General features: G+C 31.8%; 1 protein-coding gene across 8 annotated transcripts in view; it reads left to right on the forward strand.

Moving 5' to 3' along the window:
* LOC119642291 (GTP-binding protein REM 2) overlaps nucleotides 1-19,461 on the forward strand; it is a 58,065-nt gene that overhangs the window by 5,839 nt on the left and 32,765 nt on the right. For 4 of the 8 annotated variants that reach the window (XM_038041385.1, XM_038041386.1, XM_038041387.1 and 1 more), the window contains one exon: nucleotides 15,939-16,377. The exons of 3 other annotated variants lie outside the window; for them this stretch is intronic. In XM_038041385.1, the coding sequence (XP_037897313.1) occupies nucleotides 16,171-16,377 (207 nt within the window). In that variant the 5' untranslated portion in view covers nucleotides 15,939-16,170. Of the gene's footprint in view, nucleotides 1-2,923; nucleotides 3,300-15,938; nucleotides 16,378-19,461 lie in introns of those variants that run through there. One more of the 8 variants, XM_038041384.1, reaches the window with a different exon arrangement.

Here is a 19,461-nt window from a genome sequence, read left to right on the forward strand (position 1 = left end):
CTTTAGCTTAGTTTAAGCTATGTTTGCAATCTAATTTTAATTTAATAAACATTTATTTAGGTTCGAAGTAAAAGTGTTAGCAGGTATGCGATTTTTTGCTCCCGTGTGTGTATACTAGCACATATGCATAAAATAACTTATAAGTGCGTATCTACACACATTTTCATGTATATATATATTTTTAAATCACACAGATTCGTATGTGCTTTGTATGCATCCGAATGAAAAGACAACAAATAAATAAAGACATCAGGTGCAAAAACAAGTTGCAGGATATTATACAAATCCACGTATATAATTCGCTAATTTTCGTAAGAATAATTATAAAGAATTAAAGAAACCAAAAACCTGTACCAAAAGCAAGTCAACACGATGTAATCAGCCAAACATAGTCATTAGATACCCCATTTTTCTATATTTCTAGTTAATTTTTATGCGAAATCGGTGCTACATACTTAAAAAATTTAAAAAACAGTTTGCAAACAGTTCAGTATCCATGCCAACCGAGGCTTGTTGTCTTAAAAGGGTCTATTTAATCCAATCTTCATATCAAATTACCTTTGTAAGCCGAAATTGGTAATTTTCTGAAAATTTTCTGGTGTTCTGAAAATTAAAAAAATTTTTCAAGTAACAATTTTTCAAATAAGATATTGTATGGGACATGTTCGGAGCAGAAGTGGTCCGATGTGAACCATTAATTAATAATATTCGTCCCTCGGTGTACCAACTTTTCTCCACATCTGTTTTTGTGTGATTTAAAAGGTGATCCTGAATCGATCAGTATAATAAAAAAAGTGTTCCTGCGTATTATTTACATCTCTGTACCACAAATAGTGTAAGAGATAACAATTAAAATATTATATATAATTTAAACTGAGTATATTTAGTACTGTTGAAGATTTTGGTTGAATCAAAAATATCTAAATTTTTCTCAACAAAGCACAAATTAACGAACACCCACACGACATTAAAGGCAAACTATGTTAGAATTCTAATTAAAAAAAAATAAATAAATAAAAAAAAAAAAAACATGTAAACGAATGAAGGTACCCACAAATAGTGTAACACTCTACAATCGGTTAAGACGGAAATTTTTGAAAAGTTAAGCAAATATTGAAATGATCTCATTTTTGTGCATTTATTTTATTATAATATAATATTTTATTGTTAAAAATATTGAAAATGTTTTCTTTTTTATTATTCATTAGTTCTGGTTTTTGCAAATATTTCATATACCACTCATAGAAATTCAAAAAATATATCGCATAAATTTCAAATCGTTGCTTTAACACTAAATTATTTGCTTTTATTGGTGTTAAATGGAAAAAACATAGAAAAAAGGAGATTTTTGTTTTAAAACGATTTTCCGATATTCGAAAGCATTTAGATTGAAAATAATTTGTTTATGTGTTTGTTTTAAATTCATTATAATAATAACGTCATTAAGTTATTTATAGTTATTTACATCATCGACAACATGGCAAACGCCGATATCGCCGTCCACATCGAAATCATTTTCATTTTCATTTTCATAATTAACATTCCCATCATCATCGTCATCATTATCATCTCCGCGGTAATCATTATGAGCATCAGTTTGTTGCCTGGCTTTTCGCTATGAAATAGTCGATGAATTTGAATGAGGGCCATGTGCTTAGTTCTAATATTTAATATAAATAACAAATGTTTATAACTACGTATGTAAAGCAAATTAAATCTTTTGTTCAAAAATATTTATTTACGGCTTTTAAATGGAACATATATCCGTAATATTTAACACTACGTTTAATAGGCAGTTTTGTTAAACATTTCATTGATGTTTTGGATTTGCATCTTGTTTAATATTTTCTTTTTTAAATGAAAACTTGGCTTTTGTGTTTAGAATAAAGGTCAATAGGTAGTTGACGGTGATATACGGATGAAAATCGCATACAGGCACCTCCATATATACTTTATATAGGATTTTCTGCGCATGCATTCAGTGTTGCGAGAACAACAACAGCAACTATACCGTTAAGCTTTCCCTGCCGCAATAATAATAAATGAATGGCAATGAGGAACTCTAGCAAAACTGACATTTTGAAAGATGATAAGAGAAATATAGTCTGCCAGTCAGTAAGTATTAGAATCTTTCTCGTATTGTATAATGAAAGTTAACGCAAAAACGACATTCTCTTTGGCTTAAATTGAACTTTCTCCGAACCTGTTTTATGTTTCCATAGCGTTTATTTTCAGGTCGAAGCACGTCAGTGTACCCAATTTCATCAAAATATATTACCCCAAAAATTGCGAGCTCAGAGTTTATAGAACGACAAAATAATTTTATTATCTTATAATGATCAGAAATCAGCATCAGATGTCCTTTACAGTATACAAAATTAAATTTCGGCTAAGGGCAAGGCTTAGAGTTTAATTGGCAACGTTTATCGGACAGAATCGTCCACTGATTTAGCTTAAGCAAAGATATAAAAATTGTCCTGAAAGGCTCAGATTGGTCATCTATACTCAGTGTACTATACTGCATTCACTCAAAACTTATTTCGTCTATAAATATGGAATTCAAATAACTTCCAAAGAAATTCGCTTCATTTTTGCCGACAAAGTTTGCGATTTGACGCAAAATTAATTTCTTTTAGTGAATATATAATATATATGTATAATATATAATATAATAGCTCGGAGAAAATAATGGATTAAAAGATTTTTTGTAGCATTTTTTTATTCTTCTTTTATGCAGCTTGAATATTTTTAAGTTCAACTAACGAATCAATGATCATAGGTTCAAATCTTTGGTGCGGCAGAGTTTTCAATAAAGCTGATAGCTTTTAGATGCAAGTACTTTAGGACTTTAGTCTTAATAATATTAAATAAATAATAGTATTTTAATAACATTAACTAAAAAATAGAACTTTTGTGGATTTAGATCAATCTTTGAAGTCGTTTGTGATAATTCATCTTGCTTCGATCAAAATCTTTATCGAATCAAATATTCGTTTTTGCACCCATTTTTCGTCGCTGACAATGATAACATGTTTCAAACATCGCCAATGGAAGTCCGATCCAACATTTTTTTATCGACATTCCATTAGCAGAATATTTCGTCTGTTAGTAAGTACCGTATATTTTTTCAAAACTTTCAATGATTTTTCTACTAATATAATTTTTGACCCAATTAATGAAAAATAAAATTTCTTGTCTAAAAGTTGCAGGCAGAAACATCACGTTTCAAACGAGCGGCAGCATAACGCAATCCGATTATGGTTGTTCGGTATGCAACATAAACAAAAAAATGTCGTTCTGTGAGTTGAAAGGCTTTAAGTTATAACATTTTTGCAAACATTTATTTTAATTCAATTTTTTCTTTCATTCGCAAGCGTAGCCCAGCAGGTAAGATCCGCGGTTAATAAGTCAGTATTCGCGGGTTCAAATCTCAGCGCGGCAAGGTTTACTTTGGTTGTAGTAGGTCTCCAGTCGGTAAAGGGGTAACACTTACCGATTGGGTACACAGCTCTATTAGGCTGCAGCCGCCTCTCTATTAATCATTCTTTATCTGCACTTTTTAGTCTTTCTGGCTGTCGCTGTCTTACACACACACACACACATTAAAAAAAAAAACGAAAAACATTTTTTTAACTAAGGACATGTATGACGAGTTTCAAGTTGCGAGAAAGGATACCGGTGGATTTATGCCAAGATAGAGCTTTCAGCTCTTTAAACTTATCGAAAATATACACGTCCATTCGTATTGTTTGACATCACAACTATAGTAGCAAATCTAGTGTCGCCCATTGTTAAATATAGAAGAAATTTTGGAATTGTAATAAAAACTTTTCGAGAGTACTGAAGATCCCAGCAACAGAGAATGCACCTTTTTTTGATTGGGTAAAGTATACAAGAGCATATAAAAATAAAAATCTTGTAAATGATACTTGGAAATCAACGAATAAGAATTTAAAGAGATCATTACTGAGATAAAACTAAAATACATTTAGACATTATATGCGATCCTTTATTACGATTCACTTAATTTTCTAGTCTGATAATTCCAACCGCAACCACAGAATTAGAAAGTGTGGTTTTAAACAAAATGGGCATTTGTTTGAAAGTTAAATCTTGTCTTGTTTTCAAGAGAAACGGGAAGATACCTCAGATATTTTATTTCAGATGTATATGTTAAACGTTATTTTACATTAGATGTATACGTGCCTTGAATACTAAAACTAATCGGCGAGATATAGAAAGAAAACGGAAGGAAAAGAAAAAGTAAGATGTTTGAAAAAATTAAATACAATATTGTAACGGTGAACTTACATACGCTATGCGCCCGCCGCCTGCTTTTTCTTTTCTCTTGAAAGCCCTAATTATTCATACGCGAGCACGCATCGGATAAATAACGCCTATCATGTGTATTCATTTAAAAACACAAAAATGCCATACATTCCGATAAACACACCACCCATGTCCTTGTACATATAACGGAAAAAATATGCATAACATGATATATTTCATCCAATTGCGTTCGCCTAGATGACCTTTAACAATACTATCATGTTTTTCACACTTGTGTGTATGTGTAGAGAATACTATTTAAAAACAAAAAAAAAAACACTTCTCGCGAACATCAACAGGTGGAACAATAATTATATGTGAGAAATAAAGGAAAAGAAAAGCATTAAATCAAATTCTCTATTCAGCCTTTTTTTACAGAGCACCTTTTTGACCTTCTTCTCAATCCACAGAATCCGGTTGCAACCTGAACTGTCTTCGCCAGAAGTTTCGAGAAGTACTCTCATAACTAATTTACCCCAAAAGCTAAAAGCCTGAAAACAACGAGCTCAAATCGCTTTTATGATCTAAAAAAGCAACTGCTACTTTTTCTTCATATACCGTTATCTGAATGCGATTTTTATAAGACAATGAAAGCGAACTTAAAATTTTCACAAAACCCTTTTAAAGTTTAATATATATATTACAGTTTGATGTAAAATTAAGTCTGTTTACGTGTTTTATATATAATTTGAAACGATATTTACGCCCCAATGGATTGTTACTCTTACATCGCTATAAAATTTATCTTAATTACGCTAATAGTATGCAATTAGAAATGAATTTTACTTAGCATATATTAAATTGGTGCAGATGTATGCGCTGATGTAAAGAACTTATGATTGTCTTACCTTTTATTATGACGATCGATTCAGAATCATTTTCTGAATTTAATTTAGGTCCGGTTATCTCTCTGTTTGCCCATCCATCTAATGATGTGGTATCGTTATTGAAACTCCATGATATAATTTGTGACATATTTTGGCGAAGGTTGGTCCACTAACATATCTTGCCTCTACTCTCTATTAAAATATTTATTGACTGGAATTATTTTTATGATCACTTAGCAGTAGAGCCTTATATGTGTGATCGCCAAATTGATGTGAAGAATTTGGATTACGAGAGACAACTTCTTCAATCCTCCTACATATCGTTCCTATGAAAAGTAAACTTTCGTACAGCGCGAAATCTAATCCAGTACGTCACGGCCAAAATCGGTTCATAATAGTTATTTGATATAAAAATTAATTGTACCAAATTTGTACCTCGATGTAACCTTTTGATGCCATGGCATATAAGCGTTCTCATGAAAAGGATGGCTTCTTATTGCAATGGAACCTATTTCTTAGAACGCTATGACGAAACAAGGTGAAAGACAAGAAAGTCTGTGAAAAGTAAATTAATTTTTCTAAATTTCATTGACATCGGTTCACAATTTGTTCCTAGCTCCATATAAGGGATCCCACGGAAAGTGTTACTTTGCATGAAAACAAGTTATAAATTTGAAATTTTATCGCGAAAATAGATATAGAATTTTATTTATGGTTACTATTATCCAGCAGTAACGTTTTCCACGAATAGAATAGAGCTTAAGAAAGATACTTTATCCGCTATTATCCAGTACGATTTAGTAATAATTACGCCTTCTTCTAAATCACTAAAATTATATGCACGCCGATTATTAATTGGCAACCGCAGCTTTCTACTGATAGTGTATAACCACTAAAAGGTTAAGCTTTTTATTAGTCTCTTATATTACTTGAGCGAAACTTTACTTCTTTGCGAACAATACAAACATAAAATATAATCTAAAAAAATGGACAATTTGAAGGGATGGCTCGTGGTCCGCGGAAAGTCAGAACTAATCCCCTAATAAAAATTCCATCTGCTTTCCACGCACTCTCTCTTCAATACTTCTGTTTGAAGTGATCTATTTAATAAAACCTTTACGCCAAGCCTGCAATTCTACCTAAGCGCACATATATAATCAATTTCATAAGCAAAGATTAAAATGAATTTTGAGTATTCTTCTCCATTTTCAAAGCCTCTTAATTAAAAGAATAAACAAAACTACTGTATGTAAGTGTAAAATGTTAATATCTGTTTTAATAACTAAATCTATAACAAACGGCGTCCATTTACAATTCTTCCCATCTTTTCATGATGCATTTATTTAAAGATATATTCTTGTTTCCTTCCTCGCTTCTACATTTTTCACTCTGCTATTATTGTTTATAAACATTGAACGGTGGATTTTCTCAATCACTTTAATATGCTTCGGTAAACAGGAGATTTATGGTCGAAAGCTCTGGGGAACATATTCTATTTCTCCCTCTATATACAAAGAAAAACTGACGAAACCGATGTACATACCTTGTAAAGTGAAATTTTAAATATCCTCTGGAGACCTACTTCAATTAAGTAAAGAATAAAACATAGAAAAAGGATGAGAAAAATAGTAAATACCAGAGGAAATAAAGGCATTTATTAAGGCAGCACGGACCTAAAAGTGATCCAAACAGGTTGCCCACGCAGCAAATTTTAAGGTTCATCTTAATATTTCGCAACGAATAGCTGAAGGCGAATTTAAAATCAGATCTTAACTTTAAAAAATCATAGAACCAAAACCTTCAAAAGAAGAAAATAAAAAAGGGATAGGGGAATCAGAAAAGGTAATGCAAAACATGTTTATGTATAAAAGGCAAAATTACATAAGGACTTATGTTCTCCTCACAGAAAAATGAAATTGTTAGAAAATTATAGATAAAATGTTCTAAAGTGAAAGGTTATCCGATTTGTTAACCCGATTGTAACGCACAAAATATACATTTTTTTATTAGCTCATTTTTGCCGCACATATTTGTGAGTGTGTCTATCCGTCCTATTGTTTCATCTAAGGAATCTTTCGTAGTCGGTAAATATGAAATTCAATTTTGGAAGTGTATTACTAATTAAAATTTGAAGAAAGCAAATATGAGACGTTTCAGGTCAGGACTTGTTTTCGTTTGACTTCATATAAAATCCTCGCGTGTTTGAGATTTTGATTTGCAAGAAATTCAATTTTTTTTCAAAATTATAGCTTATTTAGAAAAAAAAAATTTATATAGTTTACTTTATGGTTTTTCATTTCGCTTTCTATTCTGCAAATTCTTTTATTTTATGCTCGCAGCGTTTGAATTGTCAAGAAATAGTTAACTCTCTAAGTTCTACCACCCGCCAAATTTAAATTAGTACTACCGCACTTAATTTACCGCATTCTAATTTCGATGCTATTCTATTTGATACTCGTATCAAGTGGACAGTTAAGAAACACATAATTTTCCACTTTCTGGCGGCCGCCACTTTGTAAATGCATTATATAGCCATGTGAGCTGTAGGTGCATGCAAAATTTTATAATTGCATAATTGGAAGTTTCCGATCGCTTGGTCGTGATCTTTCCTGCTGGCACCAAAGCAAATTGTGTGTTTCGAAAATTAACTTTGTTTTTATTGGATTAAATGATTCCTTCAATACAAAATTTTAAGCAATCAAAATATGACAATATATGGGTATTTGAAACACGGTTTTTAGAAACGGAACGCAGCATAACTCAAATAATTTTCCATTTTCACTTGTAGTAAAAGGTTATATTAAAATTCGAAATCACTTTCTGAATCGTTTTAAGTTTTTTTGTTGATTTGTCCCGCCGTCTGTCTGTCTTTTTTTTTTGGCGCATTTTTCGAAATATTTTGATGAAATTTGCTACACTGGACGAACGTTATTGAAAATGGTGTAGGTCGGCCAACTTTTTCGAAGATTTCGTACACAACGCCTTGCTTTCAAAAGTCGTTATATAAATAACTGTACGGTGATGTAGGACAATTGGTACTGAGCTGCAGACCACTGTAGTCGTTTTAATTGAATTAGTTGAAAAAAGGAAGGTCGACAGTTTAACCCTTTCATTTAAGCACTTACCAATCGCACAAAAAATCAATATTTTGAAAAATCGTTCGTATTTCTCTAGGTGTAGGAATGTAGGCCAATTGCTTTTTATTTAGTTTTTTTCGAATTCAAATTTAGTCCAATGACAACGCTATGTTTAATATTTTTCAGAATTTTTTTTATTAATACTTCAAAATACGCCCAGGAAGTTCATTAAATATTTCCTTTCCATCGAAAAGAAAACTCTCAAGGTTTAAATCGTTTTATAAATAACTGCCGATATGCAAAACGTTAACAAACAAAAATTCGAGTTGAATTCCAATTTATGTCATCGAACGCTTTAATATGCAGGATCAGTCAATTGATACACTCTCGAATCAAAAAAATGCTATTGGACCCTCAAACTTCGCTACAATGGTTATGACGGTTTTGTTCTTTCTATTCATATTTAGATTGTATATCGAATTAAAAAGTTTTTTTGGATTTGTTTGAGAAAAACTTTGCGGATGTGTAAGTACGACGAATTTATAATGAATTACAAAGCATTTCGAAAAGTTATGAAGAGTATATAAAATATGTCCATTAAAAAATCAATATTAAACCACAATATTCTCAGATAGAGCACGAAACGTTTCAATTGATTCATTTAATCCACTTTGGCCTTTAATAACCCTGATCGTTTTTGAGAGGTTGCTCCATTTTATTTACTACTAAATCATTTTTTCATAGGCTTGATTTCATTTATATATTTCATTACTACAAGGTTTATAAAAATAAAAATTTAAATTGCATGAAAAGAAGAAAAACTAAATTAGCTTAGAACTATGAATGTATGATATACGTAACAGTATAGGTACGACATCACACTTGAGCAAATGTACAAACACCTATTATGTACGTGGATATGTATGTATATATACATGTATGAAAATATAGTATGTGGAAAAAAGTGTTCGTTATAATTATCATAGTTTAGTTAGTCTCGTTGTGTTGAAATGAAAGTAGACTTTTCTGCTTCTGCCATCATTTTAATTATGAACAAGTAAGAAAGTTATGCTCGTCTTGAAGTGAAACCTTATTACCCACTACTTTAAGACAATGCGCATATATTGTACAATATTTTAAAAACTAGGGTTGCATCAGCGAGATTAAATCGCATCTAAGAACTTTACACACCCTTTCGATGGCTCTTTAAAATATTTACAAACGATTTTTAGAACAATATCTATTCTGTATTGTCAGCAAATTGCAGTCTTTTGATAAGTACACTAGTGAGGACACTAATAATCCTTTATTAAGTGTGCAAATTTCATTTTTCAAGCACAATTTTTAGAGTCAGACGGACGGGTGGACAGATAGACGAACAAAGCTAAATAGACCCCGATTTTTACGCCAATCAAGGATCCAGTTCGTTGCCTTTTTAGCTTACACTTTTGGAAAGAGAAGAGCAAATATAGTATATTCGCTTATAACGTATTCAGAATTTCTACATTTCTATTTCGCCACTTGATTATTCGATTCCAGTTTATAAAGAAAAAAGCGTTCAACTGAATACATTATGCACAAAAAAAAGTGCATTGTTTATGTATGTATTGCACCGTACTTCATTCTTTTTAGTAAAACACAATTTTTGATTGAATTCTAGCAGTATGCGATGTTTTGTCTTTTGAATCTTAGTAATATACGATATTTGAGTCTTTTTTAGTAACATACAGTATTTGACTCTATGAATTTTACTAATGTACAACAACATTTGATTACATGAATTTTGTATGATTGTTATTAATATACGATATTTGATTCTATGAATTTTAGTACAATATGATTATTCGTTTTATGAATTTTTATTATATACTCTATGAATTTTGGTTATGTAAAATGTTTGAGCCTATAAATTTTAGTAGATTATGATATTTCATTCTATGAACTTATAAATCTATGCATTTTAGTAATATACGGTATATGATTATATAAATTTTAGCAATATACGATATTTGATTTGATTTTAATAATATACGATATTCGATTTTTCATAGAAAGCAAACCTATGATATATGAAAGCATACTTTTACAAACTATAGATAAATACTCCAGCTTTGCCTGATTTGCTTGCGGATCTTTAAGTCAGCTCAAATAATTTGCATATTTAAAAAATTGTAATTATTTTATTTATTTTAACATCTCACGTTTTGTTAACTGTAAGCGTAAACGTAAATCAGTTTAGCTAATTTTCGAAGTTAGTTAATGACAGTGAGAAAAGAGAGCTTAATCATGAGCATGGTTTCAGAAAATTTTGAAGTTATAATCGTCTTTAGCTTCCATTATTCGATTATTCTATTATTAATGAAATCTAAAATATTTCTGAGAGTAACAAATGTTTGATATAAATCTAATATACTTTTATTGCTGGACATAATAAAGGTAAGTAAAAAAATGAGAAGGGAGGCACGACAAGCGAACTTGTAGCAGATATGTTTTTATTACATAATATAATGGAGTTTTAGAGTATGCTTGTTTAAGTCTTATGAATTACCCTTACATTTAAGTTTTATGTGACAAAAAGTCTAAAAGAAATGCACTTTAATTTCTATGTCCAGTTGAATATTTTTCGCATTTATGCACTTATTGCAGAAGAGTTTAGTTACACTATAATTTATTTTTTAAAATTCATTATAGCATCTCTTGTTCTGGCTCATTTGTTTCATATGTATTATATTTTACTGCAGTTTGCCACTAAAGTGAGCTTTTACGATTTAATGAAACTTTTCATAATACCGACCAATTGAGAAAATTCTTAAAAATACATAAATAAATAAATATACGAGGGGCAAGAAGTATAAGCGTAGCTATGCGTACATAATAATTGCCTTTAAAGGCTTTGCATAAACTTTCAGTCCATCTGTCAAAGCAATCAGGTGGTCCAAGCTATTCCATGATTCGATGTGATCTTTAAAATGAAGCCAACAGTACAACCTTCAGACGCCCCTTGCATGAACTAATCAAACATATACCGCTACGAATCTAGTATGAGATTGGCAGTGCTTTACTATATAAGCGCACGTTCAGACTGTACGACTGTATACATCAAGTTCGGAAGGTTTTGAGATAGACCGGTCAATCCAGAAGCAGTCTCGGAATACATTCAAGGTAGTCTGTTTATCTGTTCGTCTTGCATTCTTGCGTTCAATCTGCAGGTCTCAAGTTTTGAGATATTTTGATGACGTTTTTTAAACCCACTTCTTTTGGTCTAAGAAAGAAAGCTGTTTAATTTATTTTGGACCGAGCCCTTCCCGGATAATGAGTTGCGTTGTAAAGTCGTCACATGGAAAAATATTATAATTTTCCGAATTTTGCGAAAAATCGCTGATTAATAGTATTTTAGCATTCTAAGTTGATGTGAAGAACTTGGAACGCATGGGACAATCTATTGAAACCCTTGGCATATAACAGGGTAACCACCTCCCAAGGATTTACCGGTATTTAATGGTAGGGCGGGAGTCAGTGTTTCCACCTGTTTTTACCTTAACTCCTGATTTATGGAAAAGCTTTAAATTTTCCTCTTTTCTTCCAGTTTGATTCACTCTTTTAATGGGAAGTTATGCAGAAGTTATTGTGGGAGAATTTATTTCTTTGATCTCTGCAGATCAACAAATTTTAACGATTTTTAGAACTTTCAAAATTACAGCAAAGCAGGGGATAATGGGTAGACACTTAAAAGAAGATAAGAGCGAACAAAAGGAAGGCGATAAAGAGGGTGTTAATTAGACGGACAGAAGCGCAGCTAGTGGAATGTACAATGCAGAAATGTTTATGAGGTTGCTGGCTAATAGAACGACAGGCTCACGCCAATAGTACGACTAACAATGCGTACAAGAACAGTTTAACGGACAGTAACGCGAACTATTAAATAAAAAGAAGGATTGACACCTACAAAAGGCATACATATAATGTATAGTAATTAGAAACGTTTTTAAGCTTCTGCGACTGCCACGAATAAAACTGCGAAAGTAATATGCCAATGTTAGACATAAAAACGTTCGTACATTACATTTCCATTAATATAACTGAAGTGGAAAGTTTGCCAAAATATTGAAACATGCAAAGCAATAAAATGAAAAGTTCGTTTAAGCTCGTTAAGTTTATAACTTTTAAATGTAATCTAAGGAAAAAACATCGATTAATAACTACAAATGAAATTTATTCATTTAAATTTGCAAAAAAAGACAAAAAACCAAAAATTCTTTAATTCTTCAATGTAGTTTTATACCCGCCGCCATCGAAGTGGTCTATTCATTTTGACGAAACATTTGCGGCGTCCCCAAGGATGCTTCATCCTATAGAGCATTTTTATTTTGATCAAATTGTCTACTGATTCAAGCATGTCTATCTGCCCTTTTATGCACTGGCTGTGATACGGATACTTCTGATTGCAAAAGTGAAGACATTGGCTTCAAATCTGGCATAAAAATTGTAAGTTGTCCCATATCATTTGCTGTTGAGAGTGAACCTAATCGGTTAAAAAGCACGCTCACAATTCAACTTAAACTGAGAAAACCTGTTCTAAAAGAAGCAGAAAAAATTTATTTTATTATTCATTTCTCAAAAACTATAATAATAAAATTTGTTACTTGAACAGGCAATGCTGCAGTACCGGTACAAAAAGGCAAAAGCAGTACACACAATGTTATAAAATATAAAAATTTGCTTTGGTTCAAGTTTTTTTAAAATAGAAAAGGTGGCGGGTATAAGACCCTCAGCTCGACCCGAATATAATTTTCTTAGCTGTTAATTTGTATTTTTAAATCTTTTAATTTAGTTTCTTTTTTTTTTGCATAAGAGATGTATTTATATCATGACTTCTTTATAAACATTTCGTTCAGTTTAACTTGGTTTCTACATCGGTTGTGACTCAAGTACTATTGATCCTGAAAATATATTAAATCAGTGATCCGTTAATTAGTAGTAACGATATTCGAATGTAACATTTAATACGATTCCTTGATTAGGAATATGCATTCAGAGAATTGAGAGCATATGGTATATATTATACAACATGAGGATGTATATTATACAACTTGTTGTATACAGGTTAATACTATTTTTTTAAAATACCCGCGCTATAATATCTCTTTGTCCATTTGTACCCTAAACCAATTGCGGTATGGGGTATATTAAGTTTGTGCGGACGTATGTCCGAATTTAGATAGATCTGCCTTTCCTTATCTCGATAATGGAATGATGATGAATCACTTTGCGAATCGATCTAAGCCTGTTTGTTCCTAATTGAAGCTAGGGTGGCTTAATTTTATTAGCTAATAGCTTCTTACGAAATTAACTGAGGCATTGAAGTTGATTTCAAGACTTGCGCTGTCGTTAACCCCATTTATCAACTCTTTCAAGAATAAAATAATCAACATAAATCGACATTCCTCCAGTGAGAGTAAATGCTATGTTGGTAATGTTACTTAGGAGATGCCACGAGAAATTTCTTAGGGCAAAGAACCAACCAATTAAAATTGATTCAATATAACGTAATATATAATATATAACATCATCCGCCTGAGCGGCTGGGTAGGGAGATAGTCTCGACCAACAACTCAATTGTCATGGGTTCAAATCTCAAGTGCCGTAGAGCTATCAATAAAGCCGTTAGCCTTTGATACTAGCACTTTTAGACCTCAGTCTTTGAAATTATTCTCTGGTTAGATCAATAATAATAAATAACACATAATATACACTATATAATACATATTTTATAGGCCTCTTTTAAAGTCAACTTTACAACTGCCAACTGCGCAGTGTGCCATAGTTTATCTAAACTTTTCACTCAAACTTTTTCAATTTTCTTCATTCATTGAGGATGTGTGAGGTTTAGAATTGTCATCATAGTTGATGGAGGGACACTTTAGTTCTGCAGCACACTTTAATCTTATTAGTTGCAGACAGTAAAATGCAAAACAAATGAGAACGAATATATGCTTATTCTTAAAGCGGCACAATACATGCAAAACAAATGAAAACGAATATGCTTATTCTCAAAGTAAAGAATGCTATAAATCGCGTAGTTTAGTTGGAGAGCCTCATAGTGCACGGTTCCTTTCCAATTGTTTCCAACACAAAGAAATACCTTACCCGGCGTCAACACGGACTTTGTTAGCGTTTATGCAATGTTTCTATCATTTACCGATGTACCAAGACTACATGCGTCGATCCTTCTCAATTTCTCTTAAAAAATTTTGTTGAATTTATCAGCGATTAATCGATCAGAGAGTGGCACATATTTAATATAAGAATTTGATTTCTTTGGCCTTTAAAAACGATTGGTTGATCAGAACTCTGTGCGTATTCAACATACAGATATCAAAAGTGGAAAAACGGAAAACGAGTTGCGTGCGACATCCTTCGGAAAAGGAGGAAAAATAACCTCATCACAATTCCTAAGCATTTCTTTACTTGTGTACGAGAAGTTAACTCAATGCCGAAAAACATAAGAAATTCTCTTAGAATATTGACTTAGCTTAAAGACGCATTTACTTAAGATCATTTTCATTAAAAGATTTAAAATGGTTCGTATCTTCTTAAGGTTAATCTTACCAAAATTACATTACTTTCGCCGTGATGTACGATGTAGGAGTAAACAAAAGTTATAAAAAATTACTTAATACTTGCGACACACACCTCTTCTAAAGGAGTCAAATAATATCCGTCCTTAGCTTTACGTAGTATTGCTTTTGACCTCAAAATTATGAATTTTTCAAAGTAAACTAAATAAACTATCCCTAAAGCTATACGCATAGCTAGTAGATAATACATATATATATGAATTATGAAAATCAAACTTTTGCGTGCTTTTCAGGGATTTTTATTATTTTGCTTGCTTAAATAATTATCTATCATTTTGCTCCCAGAAGGATGTTTACAACAGATATTACATAGACGGACAGACAGATATGGTTAAATCGTTTTAGAATTTGATGCTGATCAAGAATATATATACTTTGTGGGATCTCAGAAGCTTCCTTCTGGGCGCTGTGAACGTTTTCACAAAATATATATATCTCTCATCTTTTAATGATGGATATAAAAATCAAATGCATCCCAAAAAAAAAAACCACTGATTTGAATTGGTTTTTTTTTTTATTGTCTTTATTTTTACGATTTTTTTCTCTAACATTTTTTCATCTTAAAGTATTTTTATACTTTCTTTAACACTTTCAACCATAATGTTTGTTCGTTGGTTTATTTGCATTACATACTCACAAGTGGGGGTGACCTAGTTTGATATGTTTATTATTTATTTATTGCATAGCATATGTGACTATTTTAAAAACCAACACTTTGGCGTTAAAATTAAAAAAAAAAAAACTTTCATATTTTGTAATGTCTCACATACGGTTTTTGCTTGGCATGTGACAGTGCATTTTAAATAAAATTGAAACAAAAGCAAACCAAACACAAATAAAAATAAAAAAGAAAATCAAAATGAAAATAAAATAAAAAATTATTTTATTGTTTAAGAAAACTTGCTTATATGTGATTTTTAGTTTTTGAAAATAATCATGCTTCTAAAAATAATCACAAAAAAAGAGGGAAAAAAAACCACAAGAATTATTTGCAAACAAAAAGCTGCTTTTTTTACTGATTTTCATCTTCAACTTTTTTCTTTTCTTCATTTTTCATTATTTTGTAGATTGATTGAATTTGATATAAATGCAAATCGGCAGACGCTATATGCTTGAGTAGAAAATTTCTAGTAGTTAAAAACGCTGTAGAGTTTTTATATGCACAGTTACATATATATATACATATGTATATATATATATATATATATATATATATATACATATAGTGTGAGTGCGTTGGGCATTGCATTGATAAAGCGTTGAAAAAACTTGAACAATATTAAATACAAAAATTGTAACATGGCCGACGATACAATCGCAATGCGGATGCAGAAGAAAACACGCAGCGCTTCGATATGTGCAACCAGTGGTAGTCTAGAGAATGCTTTGCATACTATGCCATCGGGTAGTAACACGCCCGAAAACGCAGGCACGCCCAGCTATAGACGTCGTAGACCAGCAACACGTTCCCAGAGTGCCAGAATAACAGCCACAGCCAATAGATCGGTAAGTAAAACCTAACAGAGCGAATTAAATCAACTGCTGTGCACAATACATATTACATAACACAAGGTAAGTGTATTGAAATTTTTTATAAATCTTTCTGTTTTTACGCTGTAACTTACAATTCAATTATATGTTTTAATTACAAACTACGATTAGTCGAATATCGAATATTAAAAAGTCATCGCAGAAGAAAGGAATAGTCTTTTAACTTTCAACTATCATTACGGCGAAGTTTCTTCAGACGCGCATTCGTTTTGCAAGACTACGTTTTGGAACCATTGAGTTTTAATTTGGATTTTGTATCGGTTTTGCTTATTGCGGTTTCATATATATTGAGTGTTAGTTTTACACGATTGCAGTTTTACCGGATTTCATTATTACACAATTTCAGTTTGCACGGTTCCCTTGTTACATCATTCTCGACGTGATAAATGCATGTAAATAGCTGAACGTACTTGCGTACGTGAAAAAAAGATCCAAATCTTATGCAAATATTCTTTCAAGTGTTGAATCACTTCCGGTATATATTAAGTTTGATATGAGGATATATTAAATTTGCGCGGATGTATGGTACACCCAGAAAGACTGAAAATAAACCTATTTTTTATTATATCAATCGACTCAGAATCTTTTTCTGAGTTGTCTGTCCATCTGCCCGCCCGTCATCATTGTTTTTTTGTGTTCAGCCTATAGGATGCAATTTTTAGGATATTTTAAGCGATATCTTTATAATAAACTTTCGCTCTGTATAGATATTGAAAAGTTTTTCAAGAATGATTTTAATTATATATAAAAAGTGGGTATCCATAGGAACGTGGGATGTTACAGAAAAAACAAAAGGTGCGCGCCAAAGCCACTATGCCGGCAATTTGCTCATAAAAGACAAGTGGAAACAATGTAGACCGAATTTTACATACCACACTGTCTAAGTGATATTTTGCCATAGAGCACAAAAATTGTACGATTTTTTTATATGAACTCCCTATTATGGAAAATTGCGAATGAAAACTTTCTTTCTTTACTTAAGCTTTTCGGGCATAAAAAACAAAAATTTTCGCGCAAATCTTTATATACAGTAGGACCCAAAATTGGCTTACGTCGTCCAAAGTTTGTAGAGTTAATTTTTATATCAAATTATTATTCTGGATCAAAATTCGTCGTAACATATTAAAACTTAAGCTTCTCTGCCCTAAAAATAAAAATTTGCTTAGAAATCTTTATATAGTTTAGGATCTTAAAATAGGCATTACTGTAATGATTTGATTTTCAGCATGAAGCATGGAAAATTACACCAAATTGTTTGATCGGCGTAATAAAGGGCTTAAGCGCTTCTTCATGTTACATACGTCCGCACAAATTTAATATACCCTGTGCCACAAGTGGTGGAGGGTAATATCAACAGAAGGTTTTTTCTAAATAGTTTAAGAGATGCAAAAAGATTTCTTCCATTACGTATTGATTGGTCTCTCGTAATTAAATTCAAAAAAACAACCTCTATTCTCTTGTGCTTACAAGATAACTCTACACCTTAACTGATTAACGTTCTCAAAACTCTTTTGCCTAGCATTTTATTGTAAGTAAATTAAAATGTTTTACTTTTCGTTACGCATTTCGCCTATGGTCTTGTTACTAGAATATTTTCCACCTGGGAGAAATCACAACTTGTCCGTATCCTTTTCTTATAGAATTACACGACCAATCTAAGGATATTTGATCTAGATTTCCGTTATAAAAAGTTTTCTTACCGTTTGCCTTCTGTTTTTCTGGCAGCTGTCGTTCTTATCATCATTGTTTTAGTAACGTTAGCGACAACTATTATTATTTTTCTATATCTTCACTCGTTTGTATATATATACATATATATTCATTATATAAATTTAATTTAAAATCAACATCATAAATTTTAACTACGCAATCCTCTCTTGTATTTACCTGCATACAATTGAGTGTTTGTTTCGGTTCCCTTTCACCTTCTAAAGGCACAATGTTTAAAATTGCTTCATTGCGATTTTTCTTTGTTCTTATGGTTGATAACGGGAAAAACATTCTTAATGATTAGGAAAAACAAGAGAGAGAATTTTTTCTCTTCTCTTTACTTTATTTGCCTGCAGGGTACTATGCAAAGAGCAATTTCCGACATTCTTTTTAACAAAGATGTACGAATGGGTATTCTATTTTAAATTCCATACACATGTACGTGCAAGTATATGAATTCCATTTATATAATAACGAAAAACAAATGCAGTATACGGTATCTAAAAGATGCGGTTGCCGCATCACAATCTTATCAAAGAATAATTATTTATTTTACACAAAGATTTCATTGCTTGAATTAGATAAAATAGTCACGAAACTAATTATGATATCTGAAATTCAACGAAAGGCCACGCAAAGCCAATGCCATGAGTGCCCAGGTCGCGGTGTCTATTAACTTTAGAATCAACTCATTTTTAGGCAGATAATACATCTTCAGTTGAGGATTATACAAAATAGTTTTAAACTTTCTGTCTTGTTTGCTTTATGATAAATAAGCATAAAAGTGAGAAAAAGAAAATTCAATCACTTGTAACTTTGTGTGAGCATAGCCGATTTTTCCCCTTTTTTGCACGTAAACAGCAAGGTAAATGTGGAAAATTTCAGCCGAAGCGAAGCTGTATTCTGTTTATGCTACATAGCGGGTTTCTGCTCCGGCTAATTTGGCCCATTTTCACTTCCAACCTGCGTGCAAACACTTCCAACGCTGACACCAAATTTGAAGTCGGCATTTTCATTTTTGCGAACAGGAGAGTGCGAACAACAAACACCACGCAGACGCAGCGACGGATATACATAGGTAAATCAATTCAGAATTTCATCCTGATCAAGAATATATAGAGAATATATAATCTCTGAAGCATTATGAAACAAAACCAAATGTACAGCGCCCTTTTACAGTGTTCCATAATTTTGTATGGGTCGTTGGCCCATAATTTTGTCTGTAATCCGCACTGATTACCCGTGTACCTCGACGTACAGCGTACATCTGCTCAATAGCTATTGATATACAAAAAAAAGAAACTTGTTGTTTAAAGCGCCACGAACTTT

The sequence above is a fragment of the Glossina fuscipes genome, unplaced genomic scaffold (genome assembly GCF_014805625.2).
Source record: "Glossina fuscipes isolate IAEA_lab_2018 unplaced genomic scaffold, Yale_Gfus_2 221, whole genome shotgun sequence".
NCBI lineage: Eukaryota > Metazoa > Arthropoda > Insecta > Diptera > Glossinidae > Glossina > Glossina fuscipes.